We start from the raw sequence: 25,030 nt of genomic DNA on the forward strand, positions 1-25,030 counted from the left end.
GCTTCCTCTTTGTTGCGGCACGCCTCTCTCCGATGCGGTGCTTCTTCTCGTTGAGTCGAGTTTCCAGCTCCTTGCGACACGCAGTTCCTCAGAATGCCCAAAACAGCAGCAGGCACTTCCAAAAGAACTCTGGGGAACTGGGGGTTGAAGTCTGTTGTCCCTGAGACTTCAGCAGGAGGCAAGCTCTTTTCCAAGCCCTTGGAGATCCTTCACAAGTTAAAAGCAAAGTACACAAAGTTCCTTTCTCCTTCCTTTGGCAGTAAGGCAACCACTGCAGGCCAATCCCCCAAGCAGCACTTCAGCTTGGGAATAGTCTCTCCTCAGTTTCTTCAGGTTCCTCTCCTCAGTAAAGGTTTATTCTTGTAGTCCAAAAGTGATCTAATTTCATGGGATCAGGGTCCCACTATTTATACCCCAAAATCCTTTGTTCTCTCAGGGGAGAGGGGCCTTTGCCCAGTCCAAACCAGTTCTGAAGCACTCTGTTAACCAGACTTCTCCTTTCCTTTCACAGTGCAGGGCAGGCACATCAGACACCACACAGGAGATGGAGCCAGCATTGTGGAAGGCAAGTACAGTCCTGGAGCACTTTGTTTACAGGACTCCTTCTTTCAGTGTGCAGGGCAGAAACATAAGCCGCTCCCCAGGGGTCGGAGCCAGCATTGTGGAAGGCAGGCACAGCCCTATTCAAGGTTCAGGTGCACTCCTCCCTCCCATCTAGATACAGATCTCTCTATTCACCACTGGGTGACTCAGCCTGTCTCTTGAAATTCCCCAGCCCTGTCACTCACAAAACCAGACAAAGGAATACTCAACCTAGCAGAGGCAGGTTTGAATGGTTAGACAAGCAAATACCTACTTTCTAAAAGTGGTATTTGCAAACACAGAATATTAAAATCAACTTTACTAAAAACAGATTTATTTTATTATTCTGAGTTCAGGCATACTAAACTCAAATTTCTACCATGTTCTATGAGTCTGTTAGGATTATAAACATGTAATAATCTAACAACCCATTCTGGCCTATGGAGAACAGGTAGCCTTGCAATAGTGAAAAACGAAAATGGCTGTAATTCACTATTAGGACATGTCACACACATCAGGGCTTGTCCTACCTTATACTTACAATGCACCCTGCCATTGGGCCTACCATAGGGGTGACTAATATGAAGAAACAGGAAGGTTTAGGGACTGGAGAGTGGGTGCACTTGCCCATTCAGCATGAGAGTACCAGACTGCATGCAGGCTCTGCAATGGCAGACCTTAGACACATTTTACAAGGCTGCTTCTGTGGGTGGCACAACCAGTGCTGCAAGCCCAACAGCAGCATTTGGATTTACATGCCCTGGGCATACTCAATGCACTAGACTAGGGTCTGACAAGTAAACCAAATAGCCAAACATGGAACCACTGATTAATACATCAATTTATAATAGGGAGCACTTGCACTGTGGCACTGGATAGCAGTGGCACAGTGCCCAAAGCATCAAGCACCAGCAAAAATACATGAGGCAACAGCAAAAAATGGAAGGGAGACCCACACCAATGGTGCCAGGTCAAACACGTGTCCCCTCCAGTTGAAATGTGGGGACAACTACCCTAACTCCAGGGAGTTCTCATCACTAAGGCGGAAACTTTCTGGACAGACCATCAGCATTGGAGTGTTCTGTACCAGGGCGGTGTTCCACCGTAAAGTCCATAGCCTGTAGGGAAATAGAGCACCTCAACAGCTTTGGATTCTCACCCCTCATCAGCATCAACCATCTGAGGGGCCTGTGGTCTGTCTGAACCCGGAAGTGAGTGCCAAACAGGTAAGGTCTCAGCTTCTTCGGTGCCCAGACAACAGCAAATGCCTCATGCTCAATAGCACTCCACCTCTGTTCCTGTGGAAGTAACCTTCTACTGATAAAGGCTACAGGTTCATCTAGGCCCTCCTCATTTACTTGTGATAGAACAGCCCCCACACCATGCTCTGAAGCGCCTGTCTGAACAATAAACTCACTTGAAAAGTTGGGTGCCCTGAACACGGGCGCCGTGCACATGGCAGCTTTCAGGGCCTCAAAAGCTTTCTGACAAGTGTCAGTCCAAATCCCTTTCTTGGGCTGCTTCCTGGAAGTCAGCTCTGTCAAGGGAGCAAAAATGTTGCCATACCCATTGACAAACCTCCTGTAATACCCTGTGAGACCTAAGAAGGCTCCCACCCTCTGTCTGGGTTTTGGGTGGCTCCCAAGCCAGGATGGTTTCAATCTTGGGGTAGGGGCACCACCTGCCGCTCCCAACTTGGTGTCCCAAGTACACCACGGAACCCTGCCCGATCTAGCACTTACTCACTTTGATCGTGAGGCCTGCCTTCCGCAGCGCCATCAACACTTCCCAGAGGTGGTGCAGATGTTCCTCCCAACTGGCACTGAACATTGCGATGCCATCCAGGTAGGCGTCACTGAATTCCTCCAGTCCAACCAACACCTGGTTGACCAACCTCTGAATGGTGGCAGGGGCATTCTTCATCCAAAAGGGCATAACACGGAACTGGAAATGCCCATCTGGTGCGGAGAATGCTGACCTCTCCTTAGCCCCATCAGTCAAGGCGATCTGCCAGTACCCAGACGTTAAGTCAAACGTGCTGAGGTACCGTGCAGCCCCTAGTCGATCAATGAGCTCATCAGCTCTGGGGATGGGGTGCGCGTCAGTCTTCGTGACTGAATTGAGCCCTCTGTAGTCCACACAGAAGCAGAATTTGGGTGAGGCACCTGGCGCTTCAGCCTTCGGGACCAAGACCACTGTGCTGGCCCAAGGACTGCTAGATGACTCAGTCACCCCTAGCGCAAGCATCTTTGAGACCTCCTCTTTGATGCAAGCCCTTACCCTGTCAGTTACCCTGTAAGACTTGTGCTTCACAGGTAAGCTGTCTCCTGTGTCCACATCATGGACGCACCAATCTGTGACACCAGGAACCAGGGAGAACAGATCAGAAAACTGTCCCAGCAACTGGGGGCAGTCATTCTGTTGCTCATGGATCAGGGTGGAAGAGAGGTTAACACCATCCACTGACCCATCTTGCTCTGAGGCTGACAGGAGGTCAGGAACAGGCTCAGTCTCCTCCTCCATACCAGCATCTGTTGCCAAGAGCATGCCCACTTCAGACCTCTCTAAGTGGGGCTTAAGGCGGTCGACATGTAGGACCCTCAAGGGGTTCCTAGGAGACCGCAAGCCCACCAAGTGGGTAACTGGACTCTTGCGCTCCACAACCTCAAATGGTCCGATCCACTTATCGTGGAGCACACAGCGCTCCACTGGGGCCATGACCCACACTTTCTGGCTAGGTTGAAGCTCTACCAGAGTGGCATTCTGGTCATACCAGCGCTTCATCTCCTCCTGGCTGACTTCCAGATTTAACCTCAGCAAGTTGCCTGAAACTCCTAGTTTGGCTCCTGAAGGCCAGCATGTAGCTATATACATCCTGGGGAGGTTTCCTGGGAGATTACCCCCAGCCTTCTTTAACCAAACTCAGAGGTCCTCTGACTGGGTTTCCATAGAGAAGCTCAAAGGAACTGAACCCTAGAGATTTCTGTGGCACCTCACGGTATGCAAACAACAGGCATGGTAAAGGGACGTCCCACTTACGCCTCATGGGTTCCTCTAGACCCATAATCATGCCCTTTAGGGTTCGGTTGAACCTTTCAACCAACCCATTTCCTTGGGAGTGGTGAACTTATAAGTCACACCACACTCCTGCCACATGGACTTCATATACTTGGAAATGAAGTTGGCCCTTCGGTCAGACACTACCTCGCGAGGGAATCCTACTTGTGAGAAAATTCCCATCAGTGCTCGTCCCACCACGGGGGCCGTCACTGTCCTCAGAGGTATGGCTTCCGGGTACCGGGTGGCATTGTACACCAAGACCAGGATGAACCTGTTGCCCATATCTGTCTTGGGGTCCAGAGGCCCCACAATGTCAATCCCCACCCGCTCAAAGGGGGTACTGACCACAGGGAATGGCTGGAGAGGAGCCTTGTGCTTCCTCCCACTCTCTCCACTTGCCTGGCAAGTCTGACAAGTTCTGCAATGAGTATCTGAACTATTGCTCATTTGGGGCCAATGAAAGTGGGTGACAAGCCTTTCAAAGGTCTTGTTCTGCCCCAAATCCTGCTAATGGCAGATCATGAGCCAGCCCCAGTAGGAAGGCTCTGAACTTCTGGGGTACCACCAGCACACGGCAGGTTCAGCAACCTTAGGCTCACTATACAGGAGACCATTCTCCCAGTAAATCAAGTGTGATCCTGACTGATCACCTGCTGCCTGGCTTGCAGCCTGCTGCCGCAAGCCCACAAGAGAAGGGCACTCTCTCTGCTCCATGCAAAATTCCTCCCTGGAGGGGCCTCCTTCTTGCTGCCAATGGGTCAGCTCAGGCAGGTCCCCCAGTTCAGCTACTTGCTCCCCGGTAGGCTTCAGGGCATCCTCCTCAGGGTCTACCTCCTCCTGGGCCGTGGGACCTTTGGGGGCCGTGGGACCTTTTTGGGGCCGGTTTCCCGCACCCCCGCCACTTCTCTCTCCGGCATGTTCCTGGGCCTCCCTCTCAGGCTCCAGGTCCTCTTGAGAACCCCTACTGGCTGACATTGACCGGGTGGTCATGCACGCCCAGTCAGGCAGTCCAATCATCTTCAAGTGAGTTGTTTTCTCCATCTTTTCCCAAGGGGAGCCCTCCAAATCAGTCCCCAACAAACAATCAACAGGCATGGCGGGCCTCACAGCTACCTGTAGATAACCAGAGACCCCCCACACTCACAGGGAACCTGTGCCATTGGACAATGACGCTCTGTGTTGTCGGCGTTAACAACTCGGTAAAATGCATGAGAGCCAATCTGCTGTAGACACACCAGGTGCAAACAAAACAGGTGATGGACAGAATGTGGATCAATGTCACACATTCACCCCAGTCCAAAGATCTGGGCCCAAATCCATCGTTTTTTTGCACTCCACACCACCCTGGGTTAGACAATGGCGATATGCAAATCAGCTCTGACCCCGTGCCCCATGGGAACAGTCCAGTCCGAACTACAAAAGCCATGTCCTTCCCAGAACGGAATCAAGCATCCGAGGACCGGACCGGTTTCGAGGAAACACCTCTCATCAGCCCGGCTAGCTTGACTCCGGTGGTGTGGAGTGCCTGGGACCCACTTCTGAGCATCCCCAGCGCACTTATGGCGGCAATTGCAAACAAAACAGGTGATGGACAGAATGTGGATCAATGTCACACATTCACCCCAGTCCAAAGATCTGGGCCCAAATCCATCGTTTTTTTGCACTCCACACCACCCTGGGTTAGACAATGGCGATATGCAAATCAGCTCTGACCCTGTGCCCCATGGGAACAGTCCAGTCCGAACTACAAAAGCCATGTCCTTCCCAGAACGGAATCAAGCATCCGAGGACCGGAACGGTTTCGAGGTAACACCTCTCATCAGCCCGGCTAGCTTGACTCCAGTGGTGTGTAGTGCCTGGGACGCACGTCTGAGCATCCCCAGCGCACTAATGGCGGCAATTGCAAACAAAACAGGTGATGGACAGAATGTGGATCAATGTCACACATTCACCCCAGTCCAAAGATCTGGGCCTAAATCCATCGTTTTTTTGCACTCCACACCACCCTGGGTTAGACAATGGCGATATGCAAATCCGCTCTGACCCTGTGCCCCATGGGAACAGTCCAGTCCGAACTACAAAAGCCATGTCCTTCCCAGAACGGAATCAAACATCCGAGGACCGGACCGGTTTCGAGGTAACACCTCTCATCAGCCCGGCTAGCTTGACTCCAGTGGTGTGGAGTGCCTGGGACCCACGTCTGAGCATCCCCAGCGCACTTATGGCGGCAATTGCAAACAAAACAGGTGATGGACAGAATGTGGATCAATGTCACACATTCACCCCAGTCCAAAGATCTGGGCCCAAATCCATCGTTTTTTTGCACTCCACACCACCCTGGGTTAGACAATGGCGATATGCAAATCAGCTCTGACCCTGTGCCACATGGGAACAGTCCAGTCCGAACTACAAAAGCCATGTCCTTCCCAGAACGGAATCAAGCATCCGAGGACCGGACCGGTTTCGAGGTAACACCTCTCATCAGCCCGGCTAGCTTGACTCCAGTGGTGTGGAGTGCCTGGGACCCACGTCTGAGCATCCCCAGCGCACATATGGCGGCAATTGCAAACAAAACAGGTGATGATGGTGTGGAGTGCAAAAAACAATGGATTTAGGCCCAGATCCTTGTACTGGGGTGAATGTAAGACATTGATGTACATTCTGTCCATCAAACAGTTTTTTGTAATTTTCTCCCTGAGTGTACTGGGGTAGCTCAGACGTGGGTCCCAGAGCCTCCACACCACTGGAGTCAAGCTAGCCGGGCTGATGAGAGGTGTTACCTCGAAACCGGTCCGGTCCTCGGATGCTTGATTCCGGTCTGGGAAAGATATGGCTGTTGTAGTTCGGACTGGACTGTTCCCATGGGGCACAGGGTCAGAGCTGATTTGCATAAAGCCATTATCTGACCCAGGGTGGTGTGGAGTGCAAAAAACGATGGATTTAGGCCCAGATCCTTGTACTTGGGTGAATGTAAGACATTGATCTACATTCTGTCCATCAAACTGTTTTTTGTAATTTTCTCCCTGAGTGTACTGGGGTAGCTCAGACGTGGGTCCCAGAGCCTCCACACCACTGGAGTCAAGCTAGCCGGGCTGATGAGAGGTGTTACCTCGAAACCGGTCCGGTCCTCGGATGCTTGATTCCGGTCTGGGAAAGATATGGCTGTTGTAGTTCGGACTGGACTGTTCCCATGGGGCACAGGGTCAGAGCTGATTTGCATAAAGCCATTATCTGACCCAGGGTGGTGTGGAGTGCAAAAAACGATGGATTTAGGCCCAGATCCTTGTACTGGGGTGAATGTAAGACATTGATCTACATTCTGTCCATCAAACTGTTTTTTGTAGTAGACACACCAGGTGACACCTGACAGCTGTCACACTGGCTCCTGTATCTCTAAGAGCCTCCATATTTTGGCCATTGACGATCACTCGCTGCCCATATTTTTTAGTGTTCCTGGGCGGCTGAGCTTCTGAGACCATCTTACTGTCTCCTAAAGAGACTAAGGTCATCTGTGCAGGACCCCACCCACCTTGGACATCAATCTCCTCCCCCAAGGCAACACTAGCCATCTGCCAGGGCAGAGCATCAATGGGGGCTGGTTTACCAAACAGGCGGCACCTGGTATATTCGCCTTATGACCCAGGTCGCCACACTTGTAACACTTCAGGGGCCCCTGGGGAACAGGACTACCTGTCGGGCCCCTTGCTTTCTCTCAGGGGGAGGCTGGGAACCCTTCACGGGGTTCCCTTGGGGACTACTTTGGTGCCCTTTGTGGAACTCCTTCTGTTTACCCTTGTCCCCCACTCTTCTGCTTGGGAACCTGCCCACCTTTGGCTGAGTCTCCCTCCCATGTGACCCTTGTGGATCCAGGTGCTCACCCAGCGGTCCGCCACCTCAGCAAGCTTCCTAGGATTAGTTAGCTTGCTATCTGTCAGATGCTGACGCAGCTCTGGAAAACAATTATCAGACAAGTGCTCCCATGCAATCAAATCAAAGAGACCTTGAAAATCATTAACCTTGCTGCCATTTACCCAACCGTCCAATGCTCTGCAAAAGAAAGTGACATATTCAACCCAAGTACTGCTTTCTAACTTTTTGCATTTCCTGAACCTCTGCCTATAGAGCTCAAGTGTCAAACCATATCTAGACATCAATGCTTCTTTCATGTGGCTGTATGAATTGTGGACTTCAGAAGGCAAGTCTAACAATGTGTCCCGCCCCTCACTAAGGAACCTTCCCCACAATCCCGCTCCCCAGTCTCTCTCAGGGACCAGGTGGGAAGACATGGCTACCTCATAGGTTCTGAACCACTGACCAATATCATCATTTTCGCAAAACTCTTTCACCACATCCTTGGGAATATACACTCTACTTTCTGTATGTACTGACGGTACGCTGCCACCAGAGGGAGTAACTCTTAAACTTTTGGTTTTAAACTCCATCTCCCTCAAGACTTTTTCATGCTCAAACCGCATCTTCTTTTCCTCAATATCTAATCTTCTATTTCCTAATTCCAGTTGCCTATTCACCTTGAACTTGGTCATCTCCATTTCATGCCTTCTTGATCTCTCTCTGTCCTTCAACTCTTCTGGAGACAAACGTTTGTTAGAAGCATTGTCTACAGGCAGGGGAAGGTGCTCTCCTTCCTCCTAAGCCAAAAGGCTCTTCCTGTTGTACAACTGCCTGGTCCTCCCCCTCCTCAATTTCAGGGGTTTTCCTTGCTTCTACCAAGGCCCTCAGCGCCTTGTAGAATTCTTCTTTCTTGGTGCACCCAACAGTGACAACCTTGAATTTCTTGCAGAAGTACTTCAGATGCTTTACTTTGTACCTTTCCAATTTCTCTTCTTCTCATTCAAGATCAATAGAGGCTATGGATTCTGCTCTCTCTACTATAACTGAAGCAGGCATCTTTAAAAAATAGAACAAAAATTGAAAAAGGAATCTACCAAAAAGTATGTGGTATCATTATGGTCTGCCCTCACTAAGTAGTGTTCACCAGTCACTGTACATCAGTCACAAATGCTAATCCAGAGTCCTCACCGCTGACCACCAATGTTAGATTTGGGGGTCCCTAGCTGGCAAAGGTAGGTACTTGTGACAAATATGGACCGTCACCTCTAGTCAGGATAAGGGGATTACACTCCCAAAATAAACCCTGTTCACCCCATGTTAGCTTGGCACGAGCAGAAGGGCTTTACTTCAGAGGCGTTGTAAGTTAAGCAGTTGTGACCACATACAGTAACCCAGTGACAACACTACAAATGGACACCACACAGGTTTTATATCAAACATAAGTAGACTTTATAGAGTTACCACAAGACCATGAACGACAAAAATACACAATACTATTATGTTAAGATGGTAGATTTAAGCTTGGTTCAGTTCAGTTCTTAGATGCAACACTTTGCATCAATGTATCTTAGGTTGTGTTGCGCTTCCACGACAAGCAATGTCGCAGCGAAGGAAATGCGGCAAAGTTCAGGTGCAAAGAAATAAAGACGTGAAGATCTTCCAGATGCGGCACGATTCTTGGGGATGCGAGAAGTCCTCGGTTTGATGTGTGGACTGCAGCGGTGTTACCCTTACAATGCGTCTGCGACAGCTCCAGCGGTGACACTCTTCTCCCACGATGCGTGAAGCTTCCGCTCAATGTGACTACAGAGGCAACATCCAAGATGCAACAGCAGCAGCTCCGAATGCGGTTTGCTTCTGTAGTAGGGGATCTCTGTGTATAGTCATAATCTAGTGAATAGTCCCGCCTATGTGCGTAGCCCCCAGAGCAATCAAAATAGTCTTTTAGGTTGTCTTCTTCTGCAGTCCTGCATAGACACTTAAGAGAAAACAAAGACAAATAATGCAGCCTAAAACTACAAGCCCCATAGGCTGCCATTATGTGTCTGGAAAAAGGATACCGTGCCTTTAAGGATCTCTCCAGAGACCCTCAGTATCCCAGGATGCACAGCCAAAGGCCTTTTACTTTCAGTTCTTTTTTCCGGCTCCTGCTAGCAGGACGCTGGAGCATTGAGCTCTACCTTTATTGTATAACTTCAATTTTTGGAGCTTTTCCAGTGTTTTGAGTGTTTCATTCGACACCTGGGGTCTTCCTCTTCCAGTTGCTGTGTTTTTAAACCAGTTTTGCCACCTCTTTATTGTCGAAATGCCAGCTTTATTCGACAAGTGCCCTGAGTGTGGTAGGAAGAAGGCTAAATCTGACCCCTACAGAGTGTGGATACTCTGTCTCCCTTCTACCCATGTCCCTGACTCCTGTGATATATGTCACTCCTTCTCCAGGAGGACCCTGAGTGACAGGGAGAAGATTTGTCTCAAAGGCCTGGAGCAGAGGACACACCAAGAACCAGGTGGGGCTTCTGGGCATGAAGGGACTCTGTCATCGATCTCTGCCTGTGCATCAGCCTGTGGGGGCTCCCCAGTCAAGAAAAGGCCCAGAAAAGGGTACTGGTCCCAGTCGACATCGATGGCTTCGACGCCGACGTCAGCATTGAGAGGTAGGACTACCATCTGCTCCCCGTCAAAGACCCAGCGCTCTGGGTCGAAGCGACGTTGACGTTGGGCGTTGAGGGGTAGGACGTCGAGACCTCGGACGAGGTCGACGTCCAGGACTTCACCGGCGTCGACACGCCATCGACCTAGTGATGAGTCCAGAAGAGGCAGGCGCTCGCCGTTGAGGCTACACCGCCGTTCGCCTTCAACGTCGACGCCCCTCCCCTTGTCAATGTTGGGCCGAGTGGCATTATTGAAGATGGTGCCACTCCCGCGGTTGCTTTACTATTTCCGGACACTGCCGATATGGATTCCACAGCGGATCTTTCGAGAACTGAAGATGATGGTAACTGGCTTCCTTTGGGTCAAGGACGGCGCAGGGTGGCGTTGGGAACCCTGACTAGGCCCAAGCTCGAGGGGGGGATGGCAGTCCCTGATTTTGAATTATACTACCTGGCAGCACAACTGCAGATAATAACGCAACACATTGCTAGAGAATTCAGGGGACCTGACCACGAGCGAGGGATTGGTATCCAGCGGCATGTCTTGTCCTACATAGTCATGCAGCAGAAACTAGACATGAGGGACCTCACAATGGAGGAAAGAACACTCAGATTATGTTGGCACAGGAGTCTGAAGAGAGCGAAAAGAGCACGGCCGTATGCAACGGAGATACCGCTGGGGATGCTGACCGCGCTGCCGCATGGGGGCGATTGGTCCCCGTTGTTAGAATGGGAGGAGTTGGGCTTGCAGATGTTGGGGGACTTGTACGTGGAGGGGATATTGGTCCCCTTTCAACGTTGCAGGAGCAGTTCGGCCTGCCAGACGGGAATTATCTACTGCACGCGGCAGTGGTTGCGGCGATGCAGAGGCACTGGAAGGGAGGGCTAGCTGAGCCGGAAGTGACCATGGCATGCCTGTATGTGGTGATGGCAGCGGGCACTGCCAAAGCGGTAACTTGCCTCCACACTAGAATGTTAAATGAAGGACTGGAACCACTGCTGGCGCTGAAAACGAGATGGGAGGACAGCATAGGCAAGCCCATACCAGACACGGTCTGGGGCCATATTCTGAGGGGAACATGGAATGGTACAAGGAACGCACGGTTCCAGCACGTACACTTCTTCATCATCCATAGAGCTTACCTGACCCCGGAGAGGATCAAAAGGTACTTTCGGGTGCATGACGCAATATGGCCGAGATGCTTGGCGCCTGAGGTTGACTTGGATCACCTGTTGTGGGGGTGTCCGGGGCTGGGAACGTACTGGTCTGAAGTGGGGGAACTCCTGAATGTGGTTACAGATAGGGGAAGTGGACTTTGACATGGCGGCATGTCTACTGCTCTGGTTCCCTCACACAAAGAGGACGAAAGTCACAAGCAAATTTATCGACCTAGGACTCATGCTGGCTCAGAGAGAGATCACCCGGCACTGGACATCTAAAGAAGGCCCATCAGTAAGGAGGTGGATGAATGAGCTGCTGAAATGGTCCGGATGCGAAAGTGTTCTCAGGATGAGACAGGCTACCAGGACTGATAACAAGAAAAGCTTGGAACTGGCGAGGGCATGGGAAATGATAGTCCAAGCACTGCGTGACTATATGATAGAGGATGAAGATGAGGCGCATTGAATGAATAGGACTCCATGAGGCTTCAATGACCGACAGCAATTCCCGATAAGTACCGTACTCCATTGTCAGTACAGTTTACGTAGGCCCACATCAGCAGCAGTTGGGTGGGGTGGTGAGGGGGGGGAGGGGATGGTTTGAGAGGGGTAGTTAGGCACTGCGACACAGTACTGGTGGGTGCAAGCAGCTGGGACATAGGGCTGGATCACAGTAGTGAGGCCCCCGAGGGACTGAGGCAGGTACCAGGAGGATGATAATAGTAGGATCCTGAAGATGGTCACCAGACGACATTGGCAGGACCACATTGGAACAGGTGTTCAATGCTGATGTTATCCCCGCAGGACATCTGTGTATGCTTGACAGTGCATGGAGGGTGGGACTTTAGGGGGGTAAAAGCAGATACTGAATGATGATGTTACCCAAACACCCATGTGAGGTGAGCACTGTGGCATCTTCTTGCAAAAATGACTTGGAGCGCCGCCCGACCTCAGGGATGTGGGCTAAATGGCTGTGTACGACTTTCGTGTCGTTTATACGCTTTGTGATGTCATAAGTGTACTGGTTGACCTGCCTTGAGGTCTTGTTTCTAATTCTGCAATAAAAACACATTTAAAATAAAATAAATGAAGGTCGACGTCGAGGAGAGGAAGAACGACATCGAGGAGACGACACTCTACGTCGGGGAGTTTGTCGACATCAGGAAGAATAGACGTCGAGAAGAGAGACGTCCAAGAGGTCGACATCGCGTTGAAGAGGAGTTGAGGCCCATAACTGTGTCTAGTGCCTCTGTGGTCAGCATCTTATCGGCATCTTATCGTCATCATCATCGGTGAATCTCTGGTCGCAGCGGCGCTCGTGCTCAGAGAGGTCTGCCTCCAGAGCATCCTCCCAGAGGCCGGCTCGTAAGAAGAGGAGAGTTCTTAGGTCACCGGACTATGATTAATCCAGGACCTACTCGCCCTCAAGGCCCAGGACCCCTACGCCTCCTCCTCTTCCGCAACTTCCTCCTCCACCACCTCTGCCTAGTCTTCCTCTGCCTCCTCCTCCTCCACCTCCACCACTTCCTCCTTCTCCACCACTTCCTCCTCCACCACCGCCTCGGCCTCCACAACGGAAACCTTTGGTTCCAGCTCAGCCTCTGCTGTTTCCACAGCCTCCTGGGCCGGTGGTTCCTGTGAGGCCCAGAAAGCCAAAGTCAATATCCAGAGGGAGGCATCGCTCTCGCAGTGAGCATAGATCGTCGACGAGGTCACGTCATAGTTGGCGTGGGGAAAGGTCACGGTCCAGGTACATGGACTCGCCCAGTGACAGGAGATACTCTCCCACTTTGTCAAATTCTCCTCCTACGACAGTGTCGCCAGTGGATGACATTGTGACTTTCCAGGTTGTGCTGCTGCGAGGAGCGGCGAAGTTGGGGATCACATGGACTGTGCTCACCCCTTCCACTTCTGTGATTTTTGAAAAGTTGCAGTGCAAGCACCTCTCTCGCCCTTTGCTGCCTTTGGTGCCAGGACAGAAGGAACGGGCCATGGAGCTGTTTCTGACGCCAGCCTTGGTGAAGTCGGCGCCGTCTCGACTTCAGAAGAAGTATAGACCCCCAGACTCAGATCCAGCATTCTTAAGAACAGATCCTGTCCCGGATTCTGTCATTGTGACAGCGGCCAAGAAGCAGCACTCTACTGCCCCTTCGTCTACGGTCCCTCCCGACAAGGAGAGCCATCAAATGGATTCGGCAGGAAGGAAAGTCTGCAGAACAGCTGCCACCTAGATGAAAGCGGCAAGTTCATCAGCGCTCTTGGGTCGGTATGACCGTTCCTTGTGGGAGTCCCTGTAGCAGTTCATTGAGCTCCTTCGGAGGGACAGGAGAGAAGACTTCCAGGAGATATTGAATGAGGGAATGATGGCCTTGAATCAGTTCATCAGTTTGGCAGCAGATGCCTCTCTCCTGGCTGCTCATGGTTACTGCCATGGCATAAACTTGAAACGCCACTCCTGGTTGCACCTGACATCGCTTAAACCAGAAGCGCAACAGCGGATTGCTAACTTGCCCTTTTCTGGATCTACCCTCTTCAGGACTCATGCAGACGAGGAGATGGCCCGCATGAAGGCGGAAGTGGAAACGCTAAAAGCTGTCGGTTTGGAGAAACGGAAGGATCAGCGGAAGTCCTTCCGCTACTGTTCCCAGAGGTATCAGCAAGGACAAGGTCACCAGGCTGGCCAACAGCAGCAACAACAACAGCAATACCCAGCGCCAACCGTTCCAGAAACGTCAGAGGGGCAGAGGCGGCCAGCAGGCCTCCTCGGCGAATAAGGGCCCGGCTGGGTCTAAGCCTGAGGAGTTACTTCCCCCTCATCCCTTACCCGCTCCGGTGGGGGGAAACATACAGAATTACTTGGCAGAGTGGAGAAAAATTACTCAGGACAAGTGGGTGCTGAATATTGTTTGCAATGAATATAGTCTTCGCTTTGTCAGCTCTCCTCCAGCTATTCCACCGGTTTGTTCGCAATACCAGCTGTGCGAACTTCCAGCGGAGGCCGATACCCTGTTAAGAAAAAGGGCAATAGAAGACGTCCCTATGTCTTAAAGGGGAAAGGGTTTATATTCCAGGTTCTTTCTGGTACGAAAGAAGGACAAAAACAAGTTCAGGCCCATTCTGGATTTGCGACAAGCAAACAAATGGATTCGCAGGGAGAAATTCCGCATGCTGTCCTTGCACCAGATTTATCCTCAGCTGCACAGAGGAGACTGGCTTTGCGCAATAGATCTGCAGGATGCGTACTTCCATGTGCCCATTGCACGGAAACTCCGGAAGTTCCTGCGCTTCCTGGTTGGCACCAATCACTATCAATACACCGTACTACCGTTTGGTCTGAAGTCTGCACCCAGGACTTTTTCAAATTGCATGGCAGTGGTGGCAGCGCACCTGAGAAAGAACAAGGTGTTTGTCTACCGTACCTGGACGACAGGTTGATCAAAGCCTCCCCCTTCCAGGAAGCGCAATTGCATTTCAAAAGGACTGCCATTCTGTTGAATCAGCTGGGTTTGCACATCAACCTGTCCAAGTCCGTTCCGACTCCTGTTCAGTGCCTGCAGTACTTGGGAGCCTCCATCAAGCCTCCATCAATACTCTCAGAGCAAGCGTGTCCCCCTCGGAGGAGCGACGGCTATTGTTCCTTCGGAAGGCTCAGGCTCTCATGTTCTTTCTATCAACGACAGTGAGGACGGGGTCTTCTCTTCTGGGGTTGATGGCTTCTTGCATCTTCCTCACACCACATGCACGCCTCCATATGAGACCGCTACAGGAATGTCTGGAGGATCAATGGGACCAGAAGTGTGGGAGCTGGGACGACAAGATCCAACTGTCTCTGCACACTCAACAGTCCTTGAGATGGTGGTGTTCAGCAGAGAAACCTCCTCAAGGGAGTTCCGTTCCACAAGGACATTCCCAAACAGACTATTGCCACGGATGCTTCTCTCCACGGCTGGGGAGTGAATTCGGACCATCTACAGATCCAAGGAACGTGGTCCCAGGCGGAATCCATATACCGCATACATTTTTTGGAACTCAGAGCTGTTCATTTGGCGCTGAAGGCCTTTCATCCGTCTTTCCGGACCAACGCCTTGCCTGTACAGACAGACAATACGACCACAATATATTACCTCAAAAAGCAGGGGGGCTTGAGATCGCGCACACTGTTCCAGGAAGCAAAGGCGATCTAGCACTGGCTGCTAGCCAGAGGACTGACAATAACGGCTACCCATCTACCAGGTGTGCAGAATGCTCAGGCGGACGCACTCAGCAGGCTCGTCCAGGAAAACTACGAGTGGGTTCTAAACTACGAGGTGCTAGGAAACATCTTCGAAAGATGGGGCACTCCAGAAATAAACCTGTTCGCCACCGTGGAAAACAGAAAATGCAGAGACTTCGCCTCCAGGTTCTACCAACCGGGGTCTCTGGGGAATGCGCTATGAATCCGCTGGTCGAACAGCTTTCTGTACGCTTTTCCACCCATTCCCCTGTTTCCGGCAGTACTCATCAAGCTGTTTCAATCCAGAGCACAAATGATCCTCATTGCTCCGAAGTGGCCTCAACAGTGGTGGTTCACAGACCTGCTCCACCGGTCTCTCCAACCCCACCTGCAGCTTCCATGTCGGCTGGACCTTCTAACGAAGTTCGGGGGGCAGATGGTGCACCCCGACCTCCCGTCGTTGAGTTTGGCGGCATGGCTCCTGAGATAGTACAATATGGACACTTGAATTTACCTGACAACTGCATGGAAATACTTAAGGAGACTAAAAGAGCATCCACAAGGCCTTCCTAAGCCTACAAGTGGAAAACGTTCTACATCTGGTGCAAATCCAACCTCCTGCAAGGAAGATGTCATCCTTCCATACCTCTTTCATTTAGCTCAATCTTGCCTTAATTTCCATTTTATTAAGGTTCACCTTGCAGTATTAACTGCATACAGGAAATGCCCTTCACAGACATCCTTCTTCCAGATTCCTGTAATTAAAGATTTTTTGGAGGGATTGAAGAAAGTATTTCCCCCTATTCAGCGTCCGTCGCCTTCATGGGAGCTGAATGTGGTGCTGTCCAGGTTGATGAAGGAGCCTTTTGAGCCTATTCATAAGGCTTCTCCACAGAATTTATCCTGGAAGGCGGCTTTCCTTGTAGCTATAACATCGGCCCGCAGGGCGAGTGAGATTCAGGCTCTGTATTGTCAAGAGCGGTATACAGTGTTTCATGCTTCCAAAGTTGTCATGAGGACTCATCCTAAGTTCCTTCCCAAAGTCATTTCTGATTTCCATGTTAATCAGACGATAACTTTACCTACGTTTTTCCAGCATCCTTCCTCTCCGGCGGAGAAGTCCCTTCATTCCCTGGATGTAAGAAGGGTGTTGAAATTCTACTTAGATAAGACCAAGGACATTCGTAGGTCAAACCAATTGTTTGTCAATTATGGTTCGGTCAGGACTGGTCTTGCCACCTCTAAACAGTCCATCTCTCGGTGGATTGTGTCCTGTATCCAGCTATGTTACCAAAAGGCTAACAAGACCTCAGGGGGTAAGCCTAAGGCTCATTCCACCCGGGGCAAAGCGGCTACAACAGCTTTGCTACATAATGTTCGCATTGCAGATATCTGTACGGCTGCCACTTGGAAGTCGGTCCATACCTTTGCCAAACACTACTGCTTGGACTTTGATGCCAGGGCAGACGCTCAGGTTGGGCAGGCTTCAAAGTCAATCATTTTGCACAGTAGTAATTTTGGCTGTTTCCTCCACCGCTGGGTTAGTTTGGTGGGATGGGCTTGCCATTCTATTCACTAGATTATGACTATACACAGAGATCCCCTACTACAGAAGGAGTAGTTTCTTACCTGTAACTCCAGTTCTGTAGTAGGGGTACCTCTGTTATAGTCATAAGCGCCCGCCCACATCCCCGGTGGATGAAACTATAATGTACTGAATGCTACAGGCCTGGCTTTATACACCTCCAAAAAGAACTGAAAGTAAAAGGCCTTTGGCTGTGCATCCAGGGATACCGAGGGTCTCTGGAGAGTTCCTTAAAGGCACGGTATCCTTTTTCCAGACACATAATGGCAGCCTATGGGGCTTGTCTGTCCAACCCTTCCTCTCTATCATGACAAAGGATTTTTGTGAAGCCTTGTAGTTTTAGGCGACATGCTTCTAGTTGAGTCGCGCTTTCAGCTCCTTGCGACATGCAGTTCCACAGAAGGCCCAAAACAGCAGCAGGCACTTCCAAAAGAACTCTGGGGAGCTGGGGGTTGAAATCTGTTGTCCCTGAGACTTCAGCAGGAGGCAAGCTCTTTTCCAAGCCCTTAGAGATCCTTCACAAGTTGAAAGCAAAGTACACAAAGTTCCTTTCTCCTTCCTTTGGCAGTAAGGCAACCACCGCAGGCCAATTCCCCGAGCAGCACTTCAGCTTGGGAATAGTCTCTCCTCAGTTTCTTCAGGTTCCTCTCCTCAGTAAAGGTTTATTCTTGTAGTCCAAAAGTGATCTAATTTCATGGGATCAGGGTCCAAATATTTATACCCCAAAATCCTTTGTTCTCTCAGGGGAGAGGGGCCTTTGCGCAGTCCAAACTAGTTCTGGCAAGTACAGTCCTGGAGCACTTTGTTTACAGAACTCCTCCTCTTCTTTCAGTGTGCCGGGCAGAGACATCAGCCGCTCCCCAGGGGATGGAGCCAGCATTGTAGAAGGCAGGCACAGCCCTATTCAAGTTTCAGGTGCACTCCTCCCTCCCATCTAGATGCAGATCTCTCTCTTCACCACTGGGTGACTCAGCCTGTCTCTTGGAATTCCCCAGCCCTGTCACTCACAAAACCAGCCAAAGGAATACACAACCTAGCAGAGGCAGATTTGAATGGTTAGACAAGCAAATACCTACTTTCTGAAAGTGGTATTTGCAAACTCAGAATATTAAAATCAACTTCACTAAAATATGTATTTTATTATTCTGAGTTCAGTCATACTAAACTCGAATTTCTACCATATTCTCTGAGTCTGTTAGGATTATAAACATGTAATAATCTAACAGCCCATTCTGGCTTATGGACAACAGGTAGCCTTGCAATACTGAAAAACGAAAATGGCTGCAATTCACTATTAGCACATGCCACACACATCAGGGCTTGTCCTACCTTATACTTACAATGCACCCTGCCCTTGGGCCTACCATAGGGGTAAGCCTAAGGCTCATTCCACCAGGGGCAAAGCAGCTACAACAGCTTTGCAACGTAATGTTCGCATTGCAGATATTTGTACGGCTACCACTTGGAAGTCGGTCCATACCTTTGCCAAACACTACTGCTTGGACTCTGATGCCAGGGCAGACGCGCAGGTTGGGCAGGCTTCGTTGAGAAATCTGTTTGCACAGTAGTTATTTTGGCTGTTTCCTCCACCGCTTGGTTAGTTTGTTGGGATGGGCTTGCCATTCTATTCACTAGATTATGACTATACACAGAGATCCCCAACTACAGAAGGAGTAGTTTCTTACCGGTAACTCCAGTTCTGTAGTAGGGGTATCTCTGTGATAGTCATAAGCGCCCGCCCTCCTCCCCGGTGGATGAAACGATAATGTACTGAATGCTACAGGCCTGGCTTTATACACCTCCAAAAAGAACTGAAAGTAAAAGGCCTTTGGCTGTGCATCCTGGGATACCGAGGGTCTCTGGAGAGTTCTTTAAAGGCACGGATCCTTTTTCCAGACACATAATGGCAGCCTATGTGGCTTGTCTGTCCAACCCTTCCTCTCTATCATGACAAAGGATTTTTGTGAAGGGGAGTTTTCTAGGTGTAGAGCTTTACAAAGTGTGTAAAATGTAATAATATTTGGCTATCTTTCTCTCTTCGAGATGGAGTGCTGGCCAATGTAGCCTTGTAGTTTTAGGCTGCATTATTTGTCTTTGATTTTCTCTTAAGTGTCTTTGCAGGACTGCAGAAGAAGACAACTTATGAGACTATTTTGATTGCTCCAGGGTCCACGCACATGGGTGGGACTATTCACTAGATTATGACTATAACAGAGATACCCCTACTACAGAACTGGAGTTACAGGTAAGAAACTACTCCTTCTCTGGGATGCGAGGCATGCGGTGCAATGCGACAGTTCCAGGGGCGACACCCTCCTTTGGAGTGGCGACGGCAGGCACAGTGACGGCTACACGCTCCGACCTCATTGCAAGATTCTTCTCCTAATGCGGTGCAGTGCGACAACTACAGCGGCGGCACCCTCCTTTGGAATTGCGATGGCAGCAGCAGTGACGGCGACACACTTCCTCTTCGTTGCGGCACGATTCTCTCCAATGCGGTGCAGTGCGACAGTTCCAGCGGCGACACCCTTCTTCAGAGTTGCGACGGCAGGCACAGCAACGGCGACATGCTTCTTCTTGTTGAGTCATGCTTCCAGCTCCTTGCGACAAGCAGTTCCACAGAAGGCCCAAAACAGCAGCAAGCACTTCCAAAAGAACTCTGGGGAGCTGGGGGTTGAAATCTGTTGTCCCTGAGACTTCAGCAGGAGGCAAGCTCTTTTCCTAGCCCTTGGAGATCCTTCACAAGTTGAAAGCAAAGTACACAAAGTTCCTTTCTCCTTCCTTTGGCAGTAAGGCAACCACTGCAGGCCAATCCCCCAAGCAGCACTTCAGCTTGGGAATAGTCTCTCCTCAGTTTCTTCAGGTTCCTCTCCTCAGTAGAGGTTTATTCTTGTAGTCCAAAAGTGATCTAATTTCATGGGATCAGGGTCATAATATTTATACCCCAAAATCCTTTGTTCTCTCAGGGAAGAGGGGCCTTTTCCCAGTCCAAACTAGTTCTGGCAAGTACAGTCCTGGATCACTTTGTTTACAGGACTCCTCTTCTTCTTTCTGTGTGCTGGGCAGAGACATCAGCCGCTCCCCAGGGGATGGAGCCAGCATTGTGGAAGGCAGGCACAGCCCTATTCAAGGTTCAGGTGCACTCCTCCCTCCCATCTAGATGCAGATCTCTCAATTCACCACTGGGTGACTCAGCCTTTCTCTTGGAATTTCCCAGCCCTGTCACTCACAAAACCAGCCAAAGGAATACACAACCTAGCAGAGGCCGGTTTGAATGGTTAGACAAGCAAATACCTACTTTCTAAAAGTGGTATTTGCAAACACAGAATATTAAAATCAACTTCACTAAAAGATGTATTTTATTATTCTGAGTTCAGTTATACTAAACTCGAATTTCTACCATGTTCTCTGAGTCTGTTAGGATTACAAACATGTAATAATCTAACAGCCCATTCTGGTTTATGGAGAACAGGTAACCTTGCAATAGTGAAAAACGAAAATGGCTGTAATTCATTATTAGGACATGCCACACACATCAGGGCTTGTACTACCTTATACTTACAATGCACCCTGCCCTTGGACCTACCATAGGGGTGACTGATATGAAGAAAAGGGAAGGTTTAGGGACTGACAAGTGGGTGCACTTGCCCAGTCAGCATGACAGTAACAGACTGCACGCAGGCTCTGCAATGGCAGACCTTAGACACATTTTACAAGGCTGCTTCTGTAGGTGGCACAACCAGTGCTGCAAGCCCAACCGCAGCATTTGGATTTACACGCCCTGGGCATACTCCGTGCACTAGACTAGGGTCTTGCAATTAAACCAAATAGCCAAACATGGAACCACTGATTAATACATCAATTTACAATAGGGAGCTATTGCACTGTGGCACTGGATAGCAGTGGCACAGTGCCCAAAGCATCAAACACCAGCAAAAATACATGAGGCAACAGCAAGAAATGGAAGGGAGTCCCACGCCAATGGTGCCAGGTCTAACACAAACCAATCACCATCTAAACTAAGCCATCAGTAATTGATCAATGGTTTGAGATCTCAATTGAGGTCGCAAACCATTAATACATACATTTGTGTGTTGTGACTTGTCAACAGGAGTGAGCGACCCTTTAACAACCCCTCCTATTTGTGATTCAGAAAGTATCTCAATCGCCTTTATGAGTCAAAAACGTTTTTCTGACTAATAAAGGGGATTTTGTACATTATTGAAAGCCTTTTCGCAGTCGCAAACCACATGATTTAATTGCTGGTTTTGTGATGGCAAAAGGCTTGGTACATCTTGCTCTTATTTCATACCATTCTTGCTCACTGTCGAAAACTAAAATCTTTCACCTCACAAATGTCTGGATATTAGACCTCTTAGTACTTGGAGCATGACCCAGTTCTACAGCATAATGTGAACATTAGATTGCTTTTTCCAAACGACTTTTAGGAAATCTGCCCTTGAACATTAGTTTCAGTATTTCCCAACTCTTTTCATCCAATAGAATGGCCACTATTAGGCAGGATTGTAGGTATCAACATATCTTTGTGGATGTAAGCCTTGATATAAAGTGCTATAATCTCAGGTGGTAAGAGCAAATGAAGACGAGACGTACCTCCATAATGGTTGCCACCCAACCCTGGGTTGATGTAAACAGTGTGATGCGCATCAAGAGGAATGGTCTGGTAGTAATCATCATAGGGATCATATACACGGACCTAGAACAAGACAAAGATGGGGAACAAGTAAGCTGTGTTCTCAATTTCAATCCTGCTCTGCTATCTTGAGGACAACCCTGACAGTCAATGCTGACAATGAGCAACAGATAAACCAAGAACTGATCCAGTCTTTGTCCTGAGGAGAACTGCAATATCGGCAAGGGGTAAATAACGTGTTATATCAGCAGGAGAGGACTTTCAAAATGAGTGATTTGTAATCTCCACCTAGTTATTTTATGAAAAATATCTGGTCAAAAAAGGTCTTAATATTTATGTTGTGATTCAGTTTGTGCATTTAACGTTATTGTTATCTGTTGTCTTGTTTCTTTCTGTAAATTTGTCACAGTTTAATATGCTATATGGTTATAAGAGTTCTGTGTGTATGAACAAAACAAAAAAGGTAGACCTTTGATGACATGCCTAAAAACTGTAGCATATGTTGAAATGCTTGAAGAAGAGCACGCAAATAAAACAAAAGGGCTAAGAAAATGAAAATACTGGTCCCTTTTGTTGAAACATTATCATAGTGACCAGGCAGGTAGAGCCTTTTTTTTTGTTTACACGATAATGAAATTAAGGCTCTGGTTTTTACTTCAAAGCTCAAAGGCTACAATTTTGACTACATTTCTTTACTTGATTTACAAAGAGAAAAGAACAATACAAGGTATAATACCTAAGGAAACTGAAAATACATCAAACAGGCACCCATCTAGGTAATATTCAACCTTCTCAATTAGATCGAAGCTGTCTAAATAGCTCGCTTAAGCTCTGAAAACCCTTGATCTTTGTTGCTGCTAGCCAGGATCAGAAATGTCTTGCTTGCCTCTATTTAGTTTATTAATGTATCCATTGCTTTCTGGTTGTTTTTTTTATGCTTGCTTAATACTCATTTACGTTTGTCAATGCCCATGATTTTGTGTTTGCAATAATTCTGTTTAAGAACTGTGCATTTTTAGGTCGACCCTGAGCCAGCACGCAAGCGCTGCTCTGGTGATCTGTTGTAGGTGGAGTACTGAGGAGAAGCCACGCCAAAATTTTTCATTGGCTTGTATCTTTCCCCTTCGTAAATGCTGGTGTCCGATTCCTTAATAGGCTTGTTAGTCCCTCCTTAGTACGGCCATATCGTCATTTGTATCCTCCCATGGCTACTGGCCCCTTTACTTGGTTGTTACACAGTACGAGTACTATTTTTTTTGTTTCCTGTAGTGCTTTACTTTGTTCCCGCCCCTCTCCTGTTGGCACATTCCCTTTGTTCCCGCAGCTCCCGTTGTCCGTGTTCTCCATCCTCCCACCCACTCCCGTTGTCCGCATTCCCTTTGTTTCTGCCCAATCCCGTTGTCCGTTTTCTCCATCCTCCTGTTCCCATCACATTGCCTATGTTCTCCATTTTCCCGCCACCCTTGTGTTGTCCATGTTATTCATGCTTACAACCCCCCCTCACATTGTCGGAGCCTTTCAGCACAGCTCACACAGGGCATGACAACCACGTTAAACAGCATGACAAAACACAATTACGGCTCTCTGAATTGATATCTAAGACTCCTTTATTGGCCCTTTGTTGTGCTTCCTGTGTGCTCCTCGAGATTCCTGTGAACACCCCCGGGGTTGGCAGGTATCACGAAGACCACCGTTAATCACAGCTGGAGCCGTATGTCTGAATCACATGGCCCGCTCTCTGCAGTTCAGATGTGTCTTAAAGAGGAGGAAGACAGGTGTGGGCACCGGGGTCATGAAGCACTGCTTATCAAAGAACAGGGTCTCGGATCGGTGCGCTCCATCCATGGCGGCGTTGTCAGGTGTGATCTGCTGATTTCAAAGCTGAGACACTTCTTTCAATTCTGCTGCTTCCCTCAGCAGGACGACCAAGAATGCGCTTCAAAGGTACAGAAAAAGGATATGGCACGACTGATGCAGATGCGCATGGAGTGCCAGACTTTAGATGCCGCAAAAAAAAATAGCCCCGGAAAGTCCATTGAACGATTTACAGATAAACCAAGCATTTGCAATGCAAAAGGGCTCAACTTTACGCAAGTTTAAGCTATTGGTATTGTAAATGACAATGCCTTTTATTTATGTTTTAAAAAATAAAACATAAATAAAAGGCATTGTCATTTACAATGCCAATAGCTCAAACTCGTGTAAATGCGAGACCTATTGCATTGCAAAAGTTTGCTAACTTACTTGGCAAATTCCTCTTCCTTTAATTCAACATTTTTACACCTTAATGTCGGTTTACATCCACCTGTATTCTTCAGTTTTCCTAAACTCTTAGGCGCCATGATTTTCCAAAGCTTTACGTTAATTTAGAAGTTGGGGTAGGAGGTCATTAAAACAAAGTGATATCTAACACTTGCGTGGTGAGGTTCGATAAATAAGTAGGCTTCAGAGTTCCTTTCATCATTAACGGAGTATAAACGGCTAACTTACAATGATGTACACTAATGTGAAATTGTTGTTGGATTCAAAGAATACCCAAAGAGATGCAACTATTTTAGTAGTCCCTAAATATATTAGGGAAAATTTACTATGTGAAAACTTGGCGCAGTGTTGTGCGCTGTTGAGATTTACTTTTCAACCCAAATCCTATTTGACAATAGAAATAAAGATGAGGAAGTAGCAAAAAGACAGTCAATGTATCCAATAATAGCCCCTAATTCTCCCCAGTGGTGATAGCAGGGAAACAGAGAAGTTTTTTAGCCATCACCTGTTTGATGGAATAAATGATTAAAGAATATTCTGGCAAGTGAATAGCGGGTAGGAGGCAGAATCTTTAAGAGATGAATACACCTTAGAGTTATGGCTAACATACAAAGGGGCAGATTTATGACGGACTTGCGCCACCGATGCGTCACGTATCATGATGCATCGTGATTTTTTTCCTTGCGCCAGATCAGCAAGGTGACGCATCCATGAGAATGCGTCACGCAACGTGAGATGCGACGACATCAAACTGCGCAAGATTTGGCTGCGTCACGTAAGATTAAATATATGCAAGGTAGGCGTTCCCATGTGCAAAGACACGCATTTCCGTCGCATCCATATTTACGACATTCCGTCACGTTGACGCATCTACAAAATGCGTCACGCAAACCAAAAAAAACTCTCGCAAGCCTACGCCACAGAAACCCACGCGCAGAAAATATCGCAAGTCTGATTGAGTGTAGCAGAGTATTTTTTCACAGTGTGAAGAAAAATGGATCTCTTAATTT

The 25,030-nt window shown here is 48.8% G+C and overlaps 1 protein-coding gene across 1 annotated transcript in view; it reads right to left on the reverse strand.

Annotated features, from left to right (window-relative positions):
* Positions 1 to 25,030, reverse strand: part of PLEKHB1 (pleckstrin homology domain containing B1) — a 569,304-nt gene that overhangs the window by 61,221 nt on the left and 483,053 nt on the right. Inside the window, exon 5 of the mRNA XM_086933840.1 lies at positions 21,719 to 21,821. Coding sequence (XP_086789966.1) covers positions 21,719 to 21,821 — 103 coding nt within the window. The remainder of the gene's footprint in view (positions 1 to 21,718; positions 21,822 to 25,030) is intronic.

Source organism: Lissotriton vulgaris, chromosome 8, assembly GCF_964263255.1.
Source record: "Lissotriton vulgaris chromosome 8, aLisVul1.2, whole genome shotgun sequence".
Lineage (NCBI taxonomy): Eukaryota > Metazoa > Chordata > Amphibia > Caudata > Salamandridae > Lissotriton > Lissotriton vulgaris.